At 45.4% G+C, this 17,348-nt stretch overlaps 2 protein-coding genes across 4 annotated transcripts in view; both read right to left on the bottom strand.

Annotated features, from left to right (window-relative positions):
* Positions 1 to 3,354, bottom strand: part of ZCCHC2 (zinc finger CCHC-type containing 2) — a 64,380-nt gene extending 61,026 nt beyond the window's left edge. For all 3 annotated transcript variants that reach the window (XM_044426492.1, XM_044426491.1, XM_044426493.1), the window contains exon 1: positions 2,039 to 3,354. In XM_044426492.1, the coding sequence (XP_044282427.1) occupies positions 2,039 to 3,043 (1,005 nt within the window). In that variant the 5' untranslated portion in view covers positions 3,044 to 3,354. The remainder of the gene's footprint in view (positions 1 to 2,038) is intronic.
* Positions 3,355 to 12,588: 9,234 nt separating this feature from the next.
* The window catches only part of TNFRSF11A (TNF receptor superfamily member 11a), a 42,869-nt gene continuing 38,109 nt past the window's right edge, over positions 12,589 to 17,348 (bottom strand). The window contains exon 10 of the mRNA XM_044426530.1: positions 12,589 to 14,402. Coding sequence (XP_044282465.1) covers positions 14,008 to 14,402 — 395 coding nt within the window. The 3' untranslated portion in view covers positions 12,589 to 14,007. The remainder of the gene's footprint in view (positions 14,403 to 17,348) is intronic.

The following is a 17,348-nucleotide window of genomic DNA, read 5'->3' as shown; positions in this document are numbered from 1 at the left end:
AAATTGCTAGGGGAACCTGGAATTTGCAAAAGCTTAACAGGGCTGTCATGGACAGGGCATTTTAGAGAGCTTTCATTCATAGGGTCACCATAACTTGCAGATGACTTGATGGTGCATAATACACCCCCCCCCCAATCTCTCTAATCCAACTAACACACCTTTGTATGTACTTGAAGTAAGAGATCTAAGTGTTTGAATGTATACCTCAGTAGGAGACCTAAGTGTTCTTCAGCATATTCTTTTAGAAAATGTGTTTTGGTTTCCTACAGATTCATGTTTTTTGTTTGGGTTAATAAACTTCAGTGTTCATCTAAACAAAATAATTTCAAGCTGTTTTTCTCTTCCTTCTTCCATTCCAAAAATACATGATACATGAAGCAAAGTGGTGGTACACCACCAAAATCATGGTTAATACAAAAGTTCTCAGAGGAAACTCTGAGGACATTTTTACAATTAACCACTTCATTTGAGAAGTACATGCATGTAGTATGGAAAATAAAAGACAACTATTTTCCAAACAAGCATACAACAAACATTTCTAGTTCATTTACAAGGTATGATTATTTCAAGACCTTCTGAAATATGCTTTTCAAGCATTTCAAACATTACATTCTACACCAGAGTAATACTCTAAAGGAGCACACACTTAAATTAATCAAGCCCTTTTCCCATTCCCTCATGGCTGCACTGTGCTGCATAAAATATGCAGGTAGTGTGCTCTGTGTGCTTCTGGCACTCCTTTTTCCCAAATTCACCTGTGAAGCTGGATGAGCCTAGAACTCTACCTAATAGAGCAGGCGTGGAGAACTGCCAGCCCACAGCCTCCTCCTCCCAATCCCAACTATGCTTGCAAAAAAGAAAGAAGAGTCTCATTCATGCAATGCAGACTTTTTTCAAAGTCCCTACCACAAATAATGGGGTGAAGGAGAAGCAAGAATAAAACTAGGGGTGAGAAATGGAAAAGAGGGAGGGCATGAACAGGTGTATGTATTTGTGAATGAATGAGAGTAAGTGTGATTCTTACTTAGCTACAATTTGAAATTAGATGCTAGATTAGATAGCTCTTTTGTTTGCTCCTGGGGAACATTTCTTATATTCCTATTTCAACTGTAACAACTTTTAAGTTACTGCTGAAAATTATTTCTTGCCCATATGTGCATGCAAGCCACTGTGGCAGTTATATAATTCTAACAATGCTGCAGTGTCTTTTAGAAATAATAGAAAATGAACTTTTAATGGAGATTAGATATTTCAGCACCACACAAAGGTGGGGGGCTTTGTGAACTATGCTTTCCAAATAGCAAATGAGCCCCTAATTTTTACACCTTTTTAAATATATGTGACAGGACCTAAAAGCTGGTATGGCTGATTTTATAGCCGTTAAAGCCAGAACTATTGATGTTAAATATTTATATCCTGTGTTTTACTTAACCTCAGACCTCCAAGCTGGCTAACAGCAAGTGAAAATACAGAATATTAAAAAACAATGAAGGAATCTGTATTGGCTCACAATAATTTTGCATTGATAACCAATAAGCTTTTTAAAGGTTGTCATGACTTGGGAAAACTTAACAGGAAAATTCCTCCAGCTCTATGTATAAAGGAACAATTTGGGAACACTTTCTACAAGGCCAGAAGGTCTGTGAAGAGCAGATCTCACGCTTGCAAGAAATGCATCTATTAATTTACGATGTCTCAAGACTCCAACCCTTCGAGTACCCCACGCTATGGAAAACATAAAGCCGCCCTCAGGGCCCAGCTGACTCACAAACGCGCAGAATCAGCTCTGCCCGCCCACCAGTTCCCCGTCCAACTACTAATGTAACGAGGGCCACGCTGAGAAGGCAAGAGAGATCTGAACCCAGCTCCAGTTGCTTGTCCCGACTCAAAGCGCTATTATGTCACAAGGGAAAGTTCTCCTAGGAGCCGGTCCTGGCAGGGGAAGATGGTGGCAGGAAGGCTCCATTCATGACACGCAGGTTTAGCAAGGGGCCGAGGGGGCTGCCAAGGGGCCGCGCTGCGCAAGGGATATCCTCACCCGACTCGCAAGGCAAGCGAACCCGTCCATCTCCTCGACGTCCCGGCAGAGGGCCCTCCGCAGCCGGTCCAGGTGCTCCCTGAGCGTGACCCTCTGGTGGAAAGAAAAGGCAGGGTGCAGGGAGGCCATGGTGAAGAGCAACAGCAACTCCTCCTGCGCCACCGGCCCCAGGCCTCCCTCCACCGGCCCAGGCCCCGTCACGGCCACCTCCTCGTCCTCCTCGCCTTCTTCCTTGGGGCGCAGCGGGCCGAGGGGACGGCAGCTTTGCAGGATGGCGTCCACATGGGGCAGGAGGCGGTGAAGGCGGCTGGCAGCCTCGCGATTTTCGGAGCCCAGCAGCGCCAAGTAGACGATGAGCTTGGAACGCACCGCCGGGTCGCGGAAGTCGCTGCCGCCCAGCGGGGGAGCAGCGGGAGGGGGCGAGCCAGCCGCTGCAGCCGCTGGGGGAGGAGGTGAAGGCGGCGGCGGCGGCGGCGCTGCGAGGAGCTGCGGCTGCTGCTGCGGGGGGCCGGTGCCCGGAGGGCTGGGATTGCTTCCTGACGAGGAAGCGTCGGCGGCGCCTGCAGCCGCCCCAGCGCCGTTGGCTTTGGCCTCGGAGTCCCGCAGGCAGTGGTAGTCCTTTCGGGCTAGCTCCTCCAGGCAGGAGCCCAGGAAGCGCAGCTCTAGCGGGTTGAGCAGGTCGAGCAGCCCCACGGCGAACTCCAGCCGCTGAGCCGAGCCCAGTGCCAGGCCGAACCACTCGTAGACAGCCTCGCGGGCGCCTCCGGCCGAGCAGCCGCAGAGGCAGCGCAGCAGCGGAGCAGGGCCGCCGCCGCCGCCCGACGAGACCGCTGTCCCTGATCCGGCCCCGCTTCGACGCGGGCGACTGGCCAGGCCGGCACTGGCGGCGGCGCAGTCCCTCAGCGCAACGCCCGCTGCCGCTCCCTCACCGTCCTCCTCCACCTCCTTATGGCTCATCGCCTGCCGCTGCTGCTGCTGCTTCACCGGCAGCTTCATCTTCAGCATCCTCGAGATGAAGGGAGGGGAAAGGGGAGTGAACGGGGCGGGCACAGCGCCGCCGCTGTCGTCGTCAAGACCCGCCGCCGCCGCTCATCGCCTTCCTCCTCCCACCCAGAGCTGAGGCAGGGTAGGGGCTTTTGCAACGGCACTCGGCGAAGGGGTGGCGACGACCGGAATGGCCGCCGCCCCTCCTCCTCTTCCTCCTCTCAGCGGCTTCTTGAGGGAGCGCGTGAGGACCCGCGTGCCAGCAAAGGAAGAGCGAACGGGGGGGGGGGGGGGAAGGAAGACTAAAGCGCGCAGGTCCCGAACGCCGCTCTCCTCCTCGCTTGGACCGGCGCGAACTGAACTGAACGGGAGGGAAGCGGGGGAGGGGGAAGAGGAAGAGACAGGAGAGGGCGCGATAGAAGCCGAACGTTGCGCTCCAGCCAATCAGAGGGGAGGTTCGCGCATTGCGTCACCTCTCACTGTTTTAAGAGCTTCGGGTCGACCACCCAGCCCTGTTGGCGAACTTCCCGCTGGGTCCTAGAGAGAGACTATCATTGCTGGCAAGCGCTTTCTAATTAATTATGGATGCTCCAGCTGGGCCTTGCAACTCCCAGGTCAACAGGGGCAAATCAGACGCAGCTCGCATTTCAAAGGCATAAAAAACTATTTCGCCCGTAAAACCATTTCGTTCATTTATTTCATTATATTTATGTTTGGCAGTTTTTCTCTAAGGAACCTATAGAAGCTTACATGATCCCTCTCATTTTTCATGACAACAACCTTGCAAGGTAGGCTAAGTTGAGAGTCAGTGATTAGCCCAAAATCACCTGGTGAACTTCATGCCTGAGTTGGGACACGATCTGGATATTTTGAATCCCAATTTAACTCTTTAATCACTGCATTACACTGGCTCTCATTCCATAAATGTCATAATCATATTTTTATCAACTGTTCTCCAGTACAATGATTGCCAGTGTTTAAGCATGGAGCACAAATAGATCAATAGCTTTGTGTGCGTGTGTGTGGAATTAGGTCTGTGAACAAGTTCCTTTTGCTAGTGCAGCTTTTTTTTAAAAGCCATGGAATGGTTTGTATGTCATGTGCACTAGGAATTGTGGCTTGTTACTCCTAAACAAGCCAGGATATGTAAACCAAGGACAAGCCCTGGTTTGTAAGCCTGGCTTGTAGATTGAGCAACAAACCAGGATTGCCAATTGAAATGATGTGGTTTGTTAATCCACTCGTGCTTGTGGGAAGACCCAAACAATGAAATACACTTCATGGATGCATGCAGAGCTCATTCATGATAAGGCAAGTTTTTACCTTATTGTTCTGAATAAACATATGTTTATGGTGCCTGAATAAAAACATTTCAAACTGCCCTTCCACAGTGGCAAAAATATAGATAGGCTACAGTCAAAAACTAAATGGCCTATGTGCAGAATTTAATGCAGCTGCTCCTTTCTTCTATTTTCCGGGAAAAACACAATTACGAAGAGGAGAGGAGAGGAGATTGTGGGATTATGGCTAGCTAGGGAGTACTGTGAGTTGTAGGACTTTCATTCATATAAATGTAGATCAGATTGTACCGTAAATTGTTGACTTGCAGCAAGTTGCCTTGAACTGTTTGAAGATAAGGCAGGGTATGTTTGAAAATAAGGGAAAAAGTACATACCAGGCAAAATTGGATGGCATGTACACCAATTATAATTGGTTTTTATCATTAGCATGATTAGCCTGCAATTACTCCATTGAAGGACATGGGTCTAAAATTCAAGAAAATATATGCAGGATGGAGTATACAGAAGCCTAAGAAGAAAGGGCAAAACCCAAACCAATTGTAAGCCATCCCAAAAGGTTTGTAGGGGACAGGATAGAAAAGCTTTAATAAATAAATAATACTTAAATTCATGCTGCAACACCAAGCACATTTACCTCAGGTACCTCCATTGAACACATGAGTAAACATGCAGGATTGGGCTATCCAGTGATGTTTTAAAAGGCCTTTCATTTAAAAATAATAATAAAATGAGACGTCTCTTGACCCAAAAAAGATATCAGGGTAGACACCAAGGAAACCTTGCAGCTGGGAAGACACTCCGGTGGAGCAGGGGGGGGGGGGTACCAGGGTTGCAGAGGCTTCTCCCCGGATACCACCCACCAAACTTAGGAAGGTGAGGAGCCCGCAAAGGGGCCTCCTGCCAGGTGCAGATTTCTGGGCACGTCCTTGATTGAAAAGCCAAGCCATCACAGAGACAGGCTTTCATCATGTGTTGGGCTTTCAAAGTAAGCCCCAGCATTTGAAGTAATACTCATTTTTATCAACCACATGAAGAGTTAAGAAGGAACGAACTGGGGAAGGAAAGGGATGTGCCCTTTTTGCAAGGACTCTGTTGGGAAGGACGGGAGGAGGCATCCGCCCGCACGGAGCGCGAGAGGCAGAGAAATGAAACTTAAGCAGGTGCAGGAGCTACTGAACGAAAGTGAAACTCGGAGCGTTTCCGGAGGGACAGTGGATGCTTGGCTGGAGGCCTGCAGCGCGGGTTACTCTCGGCTAGGAAAGTGTGCGCGTGCCTGAATATATTCGCTGGCAAGGGAGTGAAGAAATCGGCGGGACCTGCGTCTCTGTGTCTTCCTGCACAGGGTGAGCCTTGCTGCCTTCGACGGGGCTTTGCTTCTGTGCCAGGTGTGTATCTGAGGCAGAACATGTGGGGAATGGGAGGGAATGGGGAAAGTGCAGCACGAAACGGTGGTTCCAAAGTGGAAAACATAGGCTGTGGTGGAAGTCGGTCGGGCTTGAGTGGCATCTCCTGCGAGGATCAGCAGCAACCGGAAAATCTGCACTGAATCTCACTCATCTGATAGGGTGGTAGCTCGAAATGGCAGAAGGGGTGTGAAAGGGCACTGGTGCTGGTGCTGGTGCTTGTTGCATCTTCCACACCCCCCTCCCCTTTCCTCACTGTAGATTTGACTCCTGCTTTATCCTGCTTTGCCATTTGTTAAAAGCTGCTATTGCATATAAGTTAAAATCATTTCAAAGTGGTCATTAAAAATCAACTTAAAGAGCCCAGCCCCACAACACACAACTGACAGAGGAACCCTCAAAAGCTCTTAACTGCACAATCCCAGGCAGGTCTTCTTGGAAGTGAGCTCCAGCGACTGTAATGGCAATTACTCTCAGGTCTGTGGCCTAAAGTACTTAATGCCTGTAGGAAGGATGATATGGGCTTTAGATTAAAGGTTAAAACATTCACCTTATTTTAACACTGAAGTCAGATCTGTACTTTTCTAGGCATATTTTTTGAGCAGTGAAACAAAGTGTATATATTTGTTATCATTTTGTAGAAATTAATATAAATAACATTTTATTCCTCGATCCGTATAATTTCTTATGTATAAATACACCCCCACACATTGCATCTATCTTAAACTTAATCTTCGACATAATAATCTATGAAAAATAGGAATGATTCATTAACTAGATGTCAAACAACTCATTCATATTATGAAACTAATTAGATCGGTGAAAGCAATGCATGTGGTATATGATATCCTGATATGTTGTATTCCCCTTAGAAGTAAACTGGTTTTCTACCAATCTCTCATGTACACTGTTCCTTGGGCTGTTTATAGTAAATTTAGTGGCAACCCTCTCCTTCCAGATCTGCTCATATCTCTTCAGGATGGGATGGTTGGCACATCATGGTGGCATTTGGTGGCAAATTTATATACAGTCTGTAATTCTTCCCAACCTGTTCAGTCCTCAGCTCTGGATTTTAGGTCACATGAGTTACACTCCTCAAAATCCAATGGGTGCCAATGGGATGTATTTGCTTATCCCAACCAAGAGCTAGGTCTCAATTGCTAGGAGAGGCATTTTCACTGAATTTGCAATGTAGAGAAAATGGTTTTAAAAAAACCCCTTACAAACCATGACTTTGATCCTGAATGTGCCTTCCCTGCATTATCTAGCTTAAAAACACTCATACAGAAACTAGTGCTGCCTTTCACTTCACATGCCTAGTGTATTGCATTCATACATAAGAATGGAAACATGTGTTTGATCCATTCTTATACCCTGGGCATTGCAGTATATAATGGCGATTGCTTTGGATATATTTTAAATAGCTATTACCCGTGGAAAGAATTTGCAAAAATAGTTTAAGCTATGGAATGCATTTATCCCTTGGTGAAACTCTTTTCATTTTTGTTAATTCTGAAGCTGTACCTCACGTTGAATTTTGGTTTTCTGAGTTGGAACCGATAACTAAGGGTAGCAGATAGACACTTAATGGAGACTTAACTGCTGTTAACCACATTTGCCACAGCCCTTTAATATGTTGTGCAATAGCTCAAGATAAGAGCAATTCTTTCCTCCTTTTCCCTCCCAGATTTTTAACATCTGTTATATACTCCTCGTGCTGTGTCTATAGAACATTACACAAATCCACTCAAACACCCTGCTGAGCAATTTCTGTCAGCCAAAGAATGCATCTAAAGTACTTGACTGAATTCAAACAGTCTGTATAAATCCAAACTGAAAGCTCTTTTCTGCCATACCAGTTTCAAAAGGTATCAACAAACCTTGCCAAGAACTGCTGCATACTCTGATATTATGATTGCCTTGTCAAGATTGCATTTACCAAGATGAATAACAGGTTTTAAAATATAGCCAAGAGTTGTTGTTGTATGATTAACTTACATTTGATGGATCAGAATAATGAGATCTACATACATTTGCATATGAATGAACACTTTCTGAGAGGAGTGGGAAAGAATTTGCTTTTCCTTTTTAGGTTATGCAGAGTATGTGTTGCAGCAAACTTTGTTGAACAACTTCTTCCTACACCACCATCTGTGGTTCTTGAAAATTATTTTTAATTCAGGGTCTTGCAAAAAACACAGGTGGCACAAACATTTTAAAAATCCCTGTCCACTTAATTGGGGCCGAGGGGATGTGTTGAACTGATTGCGATCCCTACATGACAAGTCCTTGTTCATAACAGGGACAGGTAACCACCTCTGGGTTCACAATCTGTTAGGGGCTAGAACATAGGCTTACAGGAGAAAATTAGTGGGGCTGCCATCTTTTGGTGCCCCTGCCAAAGGACTGAACTGAAAATGCAAAGGCCATGGAAACCCAGAAAAAATGGGAGGGAAAAATACCAGATGAACTGAGATGAAAAAATAGTTCTCCCTTCCAAATCCCTGGAAAAGGAGCGAAATTCTAATTCTTATTTATTTTTCTGCTTGTATGCTGCCAACTGCCCCGACAGATCGCTAGGTGACTTACAACAGCGACCAAAAACAATTCTTCAAAAGAATAAAACATCATATAAAATCATCATAGTGGCCATTGAAAAGTAATAAATAGAGTGAGTTAAAGGACAACTATGTACACCATTAACATTAAATAAATTAAAATCAGTGGTTAAAGTGATGCGGAGGCAACCTGAGAAAGAAAAGCTGTAAAGCAGCTCAACACACAAAATGAGGGTGGGGGATGGAATAGAGTGACCTGGGAAAGGGCATCCGGGTGCTCCGCCACACCCACCATTCCTGTGCAGGTCCCACTTGTTACTAGAATTACTCCCTTCAGTCTGTAAAAAGCTTTTCCTCTGTGAGCCTCCCCTTCTAGAAAGCAGCTCCTTAGAAGGGAAAATGACAAGACTATGCCAGGTTGAAGCTCTTCTCTCCTTTAGTTTTGTTCCTTCTGAAGTCTGATGTCTGCAAACTACCTGCAGTTTGCTCTTCCTCTCCCAGGAGTGGTGCTAACAACAGAAGAAGAGGAAGAAAATTACTTCTACCCTGAGTTCTCCAGACTCGGAGGATCCAGGATTAGAGACTGGGAGATTTTCCTCTGTGACTCTTGGCCAGCAGTAGAGGGGATAGATGTCCCACATTCACCTTGAGCTGCCCTATGGCTCACTACCAGATACGGTTGCTCTTTCATCATCCCTGCCCTGAAGCCTTCTATGTTCCTTATTGCACTTTCTGTTGTTTTTTTAAATGCTAGAGTTGGATTGGACTTAAAGTTATGGAAATGAATGTATGATGTGTTTCTTCCCCAAGGAATTGGCAGGCTCTGCAAGAGCATGCAGCATCATGCTTGGTTTAAGATATGGGGAAGGATGCAGTCTTTGATTTGAAAGAGATGTGCTTTTGAGAGAGGGGCATTCCTATGTGAAACACCTGGGCACTCTCATTAGATAATTGCAAAGTGCATTCTTCCATATTCCTGATGAAAAAGAAGATAGTTTAAAGGGGGTATTTAACTTTAATGTGGGATTTTAGTGGGGATATTTAGTGCCATGTGGCTTCTTAGCTATAACCCAGTTCCAGCTGATTGAAAAATAGCAATGCCGGAGGTATCAATTATAAAAGGATCTCTGGCCTTGAATATTATTATTAGCATTACGATCAATGGTAAAAGCAGACTGGGTGAAAATATAACGCTTGCTCTTATGTTTTTTATGGATTGGAATTTCGTATCTATAATTGGTGTGTTTTAGTTCTAGGATGATTTGCATGTAGCATGCTTTAGTTTCAAAACACAAGAACAGGGATCACAGACCCTTGTGCAGTGCATTATATCTTTTCCCTCTTTATGCAGGTAGGGGGACTATAGTATATGAAAGAGGCCATATGTCGACATAAGGGAAGTTGGAGCTTGATGTCACTTGTCCCTGAAAGTCCTTAAGCATGTTTCAGCTTTCCTTCCTTAAAATGGATTTGAGAATACATTGCAGTGGAAAAGCTCATAGTGAAAAAGTTCTTGCAGATAAGTGTATGTCTACTGCCATCTAGAGCATTTTAATAAAGATGCTGAAAAGAAAATTATAGGAATAAAGGGGCATTTCAAGGCTTTGTTAATCATTCATTCAAGTCACTCTTTTCACATTCAATTCTGGAGCAGCATGTAGACTTATGAGTACAAACTGAATTAACTAGTGCACACCTGACAGTCAGATTGTAATGTTCAGCCCCCGCTGCTGGTGCCATCTCCTTGCATCGTATTTTTAAAAAATCCAAAGCTGTCCACAGGACTAGGCTGATGCAAGAGAAGCTGCAGTGGCATACTTTTAAAAAGATAGGCAAACTCTCTGTGTTGTACCTAGCAATTCTAAAGGAAACAGGTCCAGGAACATCCTGGACTAGTCTTACAACATGCAGCTATCATGTTCTTTGCACAGGTTCAGTCACTTTGCTCCCCACTAAAAAAAGGACGATGGGAAAAACCTCTGCCTCTGCCTGGAGATGTATTGTGAATCAGAGCAGGCTCTTCAGCACTTATGTGGGCAGTCTGGTGTAAGACAGCTTTCTATGTTGTGAGATGATGTGAGCCTTCTTGATGAAACATATAGCAGTATAAATCCCTGGCCTTAAAAGTGGGTGAAGTAAGCCATGCCTTCTTGAATGTCTCCACAATGTTCACTCATATGCCCTTGAATGCTGCTGAACCATGCAAAGAGGCAGGCATCCACCACTGATAGCTGTTGGTGGACGGTCAAGAGACAGCTGAATCAGCTGAGAAGGCCAGCAGGGGGCAGCAGGAGTAATCCTAGGAGCATTCTGGCTCCTGCATAAGTTGTGATGGACTGAAGCGGGGCTGAGACAACCCAGCGCTGGCAGAAAATTCTTCTCCGACACTCATTTGCAGCATATGGTTCATCTTCATCTTTTCCGGATTTTGGTGGAATGCTGTGTGCTGTTCATAATCAAATATACTTACAGTATTTTATTCCATAAATTATGAAATAAAGACCTCTTCCCCACACGCATCAGTACAGTAGGTAACGTTGGTACTATTGCCTCAAACTCATTCAAACCCTTCTATTCAAACTCTTCTATGCATACCAGGTTGGAAAGGGAAAAAGGTGTACAAAGCACGTGCATTATTTTGTCTGAATCCATGCTCTTTAGTCCAGAATATAGAACGAGGATCCATGTTCTATATTCAAGATTAACACATGAATAGTGTTTCCACAGCCACTAAGGAAGATGGACCGTTTTACTCTCTAAATCACTGGTGGGAAAGTGGAGAGGATGTCTGCGCCACAAAATCTGGCAAGTGGAACAGGCATGGTCCGCAACCACACAAACTGACCTGAAGGTTTCTGCATATCCTGAGTGGGTCAGGGCTGACCATGGAGGTGGGGTTGGCAAATAGGCCACTTGAGTAATGCAAACTGGGCTGTAGCTTTAGGCAATCTGCAGTCCACTTTTAGGCATGTTTATTGGTGACTGCAATGGCGTTTCCTTACAAGAAAGTGTGTGTATAGCAGTGTTATCTCAGCCCAACTGACTTTCATAACCAGTAAAAGGTTATGGTGGGATTGCTTGTGTGGTGTACGTTCAGGAGGCATGCACCAAACCTGAAGCAGAAGGTGGAAGATTATCAGCAACTGCCCCACAGTCGCCCACAATCCCTGCTGCCAACTTGCTGCATTTTGGGCCAGGCCTCCACAAATCCTTTTACCAAGTTGCCGATGGTGATAACCCGTCATCTGCTGGCAAACTCCCACCTCTGAATAACTCACTAATAGCAGGTAAGTTCGAGAAGGTCAGGCTTGCCTCATACTGGCTTTGCAGAAGTAGCTTCTTTCTGACTTTAGCAAGAAGCCTGTGAAAGGTGGAACAAGATGCAACTCTTCTTCAAGTCTTCCGAGTATCTGCGGTGGGGATGCCTTTACTCTTGTCTTGCATCAGCCTTTGGCAAAGAAGTGGTGTGAGACCTTCCCACTATTTGCCCCTTCCCCTCTGTCTCCATATATAAAGGCAGAGGGAGAGGGAATAAGTCAAGTGAAGTTGCTGTCTTCCTTTGCCAGCTCTTGTCCTGCCTGCTTGTCCTGTCTGATCACAGGTGTGTGCACAAGAGGCTGCCTGTTTTGATGGGGCTGGCCATTCCAGTGATGAGGTATGTCCATGGGAGGCTACCTTTCCTGGTGGGACTGACTATTCAGACTCTGATGGTTGTTGAAACAGTCCCAGCCCCAGCTGCAGTTCAAGGTCCTGAGACTCCGCTAGTTTGTTATGGGTGAGATTAGCTCATGGACAGGTAAGCGGAACAGTCAACTTGGCCATGGGAATGGGGAGGAGCTGCAAGACCTTGAGGGAGTAGACTTGGAAATGGGTAGTGTGTTGGATGGGAAACTCTGACCCCCGATGGGGTAGACCCTATAGTTAAATGTCACTATTGTACGGTGGCCCAACTGGGGAGACAACAGGAAGAGTGATGGCATGCCCAGTTGCACAGTGCTCCTCCTGCCAGGGACAGATGCAGAAGGGTTCATAAGGAAAGCTTTGGGTACAGAATTCCAGGGTTCAACATTTTGCTTTGTGTAGTCTCAAAGACTTCTATGTAACAATAAAGACTTAGCAAAGAAACGCTGATGAAACTGATACTGCTGGGAGGGAGAAGCATGGCTCACTGCAGCTCTGTACCCAACTAAACAAACCTGGCAGAACTATAGTTAGCTAGAAATAAGGAAAAATTTGGAAAGGGTTATTGCTGAGGCAGTTTGGAACTTTTAGTTATGAATGATACAACTGAGGGAAACATCACATACTAGTGAAGTTTTAATATTCAGATTGTTCAGCAAATAAATTGATTTAAATGTCTAGGTAAGGATCCACTTTTTGGTTCATAAAATCATGAGTGTAATTTAAGTCATTTTGAATAAAAGGAATATATCATGTACATCTCAATAGTTTTGCGAGATTCCCACCGTGGTGCTGGGTTCTCAGTATGGCCAGCACCAGTTCAGCCAAGAAATCTTAAACTATGTTTGTAGGAGCCTCTATCTGCAGGCTGGGATTTGTATCAGCTGCAAGTTATTTTGCAGAGGCACGGCTGTCTGCATGCCAATGCAATGCAACTGCACAACCCGCATGGTTTTTAATTCAGGCGATGCCTGCATCTTTCCCCGTTCTTCCTCAACTGTCTTTCACATCCACGTCCTTCCTGCATGTCTTCAGGAAAAGTGCTGCTTGGCAGTCCCAGCCTGCCTTCACACTATTAATGAGAGTGTGATTTATAGTGGTTCACCCCATGTTCAAAGTTTACAGTTTCTTCTTACGGTGTTTTAGTTCAGAATCAGAGGCTGCGCAGCAAATCAAATTAGTACAGCTGTTCTGGGAACACACACACCATGCTCTGGTCAAGCACACTTTTCTCTCCACAGCCAAACTCAATCCATACCAGTTCTGCAGCCTTGCAGAAGAAGCCAGCTGAGAACAGCCTTGACTGGCTGGAGCACATGCTGACACGGATCTATTTAAACTCAGAGTTTTGAGTTTCCCAGTTTTGCAGCCCCTTTTCAAATGCATTTTGTTTTCAAAGAACAAGCTGTTGAATTAAAATTTAAATCAGTGCATGCAGATGTGGTGTTTTTAAAACAAACCATCAGAAAAGTGGCAGAAGGTCCACTCAAAGCATGGGACTAAGAACTACATCTCTGGAATATTGTCTTTCTTCTCCATAGCAAAGGTGATGAAGCCAGAGCCACCTCATGGTTGAAGAACACAACAATTGGTGTTTTCATGCCATGTTCCTACACAGCCTGAATCTACTATTCTAGCTAACTGCAAATGTTTAGACTAGAGCTTCTAGCAGCCTGTTCAAGATGCTGGGGAATGTAACCCCCCGTTTTGGGACACCTGCAGTGGCAGCAACACATCTTGTGCTGAAATCCCCAACTGTTCAGCTTGTGGCTGGAAGACTGAGAGAAACATACCACATGGCATCAAAACCTTCAGCAGTATTCTCTCCGCTTCCACAGCAGAGACTCACCAAGAAGAGCAAAGATCCTACTACTAATTTGCCAGTCGCAACAACTTGCAATCTCATCAACAAATGTAAGGATTTTGGCTGCTTCATGCCGTGCAGTTCCTGTCCTCCAGGCTGCATCGAGTGATCGATAGTGTTCTTTTTAACTGCGTGACAGAAACCGACAAGCAGTCATTCGTTTTCATCAGTGCAAAGCTTACTTTAGAAACTGTTCTTGCTTTCCTTCCTCTTGGACAGGTTGTGAGTCTTCATTACAATGATACTTCCTGTTTTGATCCTCCTCTTGGACAATAGGCCCTGAAGTCCTCTGGTAGCCTCTCACAGTACTGGGAGGTCCTTCGTGGTCCCTGCTGTCAGCAGAATTAATTTCAGCACATTTTTCCTTAAATTGGTGAGCATTGCCTGCAAATGTCTCACAACGGTTCAGATTCTCCTCTTGCACTGGGCTCCCCAAGCCGTCATCACCTGATTCAGGAGGCACAGACCCTTCTTGGGAGTTCTGACTGACATAGACAACAATGATTTCACCTTTGAAATTCATGACTTGTCCGCTTGAAATGAATGTGGAGTTTCCGTTTCCAGTCACATTTCCTAGAGGGTGTCAGAGCAAGGGAGGAGACAAGGAAGGACACAGTTATAATTCGTGCACATGCACTGTACGAAATCTGCACTGCGGGAAGCTTAGATGGCAGAATGAGGGGGTAGTGCTCAGCCAGTCAAGTTTCAAAGAAAAGAAGTGATAGGTGCAAAAGGAAAATTTGGTGCCATGGGGCAAAGCAATTTGAGCTCAAATGCTCCCTTTATAAGGGAATATTGCATTGCTGGAAAACTTCTAATTCAGATGGTAACAGCAGAGTTTCGCCTGTGACACATCACTGTCAACAGCCACATTCCCTGATGTGGCACCCTCCAAAGGGGTTTGATTATGATCCAATCATCCCCATCATCAGTGGTTATGCTCAATGAAGGGGCATGCAGTCCAACCCTACAAGGGCAGCAGGGTGGGAAAGTCTGGGTAACGACTTCGGCAAGTGGCAGTGGCAGAGTGACAGTGCTTGAACTGGGCTGGAAGAAACAAAGACCTGTCCTGCTGTGGCCAAAGGTATTCAGTGCCAATCTACCCCACCCAGTCTGGGTTAGGATCTGTAGAGTAACTTGCAGGCTTTTCATGTGTCCCTGCCAGCCTCGGCCGTGCCTCCTCCTTCAGGAGCTGACTGTGGCTAGTGTTACATGTGCAGCTGCTTAAGACTAAGCATGGTGAATTCAAACTCAAGCTTTCAGATCTGATTCTAGCCATCCCACAGCTTTGCAGCTAACCAGGATCAGCATTAAGATTGGGACATACACAGTGCATGTTCTGGTCAGCTGGGAAAATGGTCTTGCGGAGAAGGAATGCAGGAGCCCATGTGGCACTTCCGATGTCAAACGATTGCATAGTATTACATCTGTACTGGGCCCCAGTGGTGTGTGGCACAGAAAACATATCCAGAAGCTGTACCTCACTGTGCATTTCAACTAACTATAGGCAAAGGAGCAGGAGTGAATTCTACCCTCTTCACAAAGTCCAATCCCATGGGCACTATATCTGTGCCCTGAAATAATTAGTTCTTTCAGCAAGTTAAAAGGAAGAGTTGACCTTTTCTGCCATATTTTATGTACTTCCCAAGTGAAGTGCTGACCTGAAAGACTGTATTTGAATGTCACTGATAGAAATAAATCAGCAGAGGGGGCAGGCTCCCCAAAATCAGGTCCAGCAATAATCCAGAGCAAAATCGCAGACCAAAGCTCCAAATAAAGCTCAGATTGGGTCCCAGTGAAGTCCAAGTTCTGTCAGGTTCTTCCTAGGCACAGAATCACTGAATCACAGGGCCTAGAGATCTCAGGATGCTGCAAACTGTGCTTTGCTTTCTGACCAGAGGAATATGGGAAAGAGTATGAAGGATGCAGGGCTTTGTGAGTCACATCCATGAAAACTGCACTCTGGGAAACTCAAATCCATGGGCGCTGTAGCTGTCACACAGCCCAGCTTTCCATCGAGTGTACATGGCAACATTGAAAACCGCTTCCTAGCAGAGACCTCCAGGCTTCATAAGGTAGCCATACTCTGTTCTGGAGTTAATCTCTATTTAAAAGGCTGACCACTCCAAGTCCAGTATAAAGAACCATCAAAAGGAAGAAATGGGCCTTGAAGTTGCCCATCAACAGCACCTGGGTACCACACTAAAGATGACACAGGCCACCTTGCCAACGTTTCCAGACTGTGGCAGGATATTCCATATCTCTATTTAAATTAGAACAATCATTTCTAAATTTGCATCTATACATATACATTACCAGATGCAAATTGGCAACCCATTTCTCCTATTTGTGGAGATGAATTTCCTTTTTTGTTTGGTTTGGTTAGTTGATCTGTAAGTGGCTCCTCTAAGCTTCGTATCACAAGTGGAAGCCTTCTGAATGTTCCTCACCAGTGGTAGAAGAACAATCTAGGATTAAATTTTGATCAGACAAGGGTTCCAGATCATGGCATGTGATCAGACATTAAATCCTAGAGAACTCCAGTGTTTGTCAGAATCTCTAACTGTGTGGGTCTGAGGCTGTAGAATGAATGATGCAAAAAGGGAATTAAAGGTTGAAATCTTTAATGGTGCAGTGCCAGCTCTGGAACTCAGGGCCAGCATGCAAACTATTCCAGTTCTTATACTTAATTTAGGATATTTAATATATTGCATAATATGCACTAGGTTATTATTGTTCAAGTGTTTATATACAGCAAAGAAGGTAACTATTTTTTAAAAAGAATCGTAACTAATGTTTTTATCTGCTCAGTAGTAAATTTCTATTTGTAAATGGAGTTTGGCTGGTGACGGAATTTGCTTTTTATTCCTCCACCATCACCACAACAGTTGGCTGGCCAGCTAGCTAGCCAGACTAGAGAGTGCCAGAACATAGAGGTTTCCTTGCTGGGTGGAGAAAAACCACTGGCACCAGCATGTGACCACACTGGGTCTAGACCATTTCCAGAATCTCAGAGAAAATAAAAATTCCTGGCTCATTCACCCAGTCCTTCAAATTAAGTGCAGGATTAATATGGAAGGGCAAATCTTACCATGAAACAAATGAAGCTGTTGCTGCAGGCAGCATCTCCCAGTGAGGGGCTTCTATTACGCTACCTCTAGCTTCTACTTCAATGCCTCGGTTCACACGATGTGACAACTGTCTGTGGTTTATAAGTCACGGTGAACTTTCATGTCAGGCAAGTCTGGGACAACTTGTTAGGGTGGCTTCTTTTTAGGGTGTAAGCCAGCCTGGCAAACCAAGCTTGCGGAAAGGTCTCTTTAACCCAGGATGAGTGTCCCGTTGTCCAAACCCAAACAATATGACCCACTGTAGGTCAACCATAACTATAGGTAAGCTGCTTGGCGAGAGTGTTAGAAACCTTGCCAAGTGGCTAGCAGGCAACAGCCACTGCCAGCCTCCCCACAAGCTGCAAAGGCTCCCTTTACTCTCCAAGGACCATTTTGGGCTCACAGCAGC

The sequence above is a fragment of the Varanus komodoensis genome, unplaced genomic scaffold, assembly GCF_004798865.1.
Source record: "Varanus komodoensis strain SLA01 unplaced genomic scaffold, ASM479886v1 scaffold17, whole genome shotgun sequence".
Classification (NCBI taxonomy): Eukaryota; Metazoa; Chordata; class Lepidosauria; order Squamata; family Varanidae; genus Varanus; species Varanus komodoensis.
This window is presented reverse-complemented; position numbering and strand designations above follow the sequence as displayed.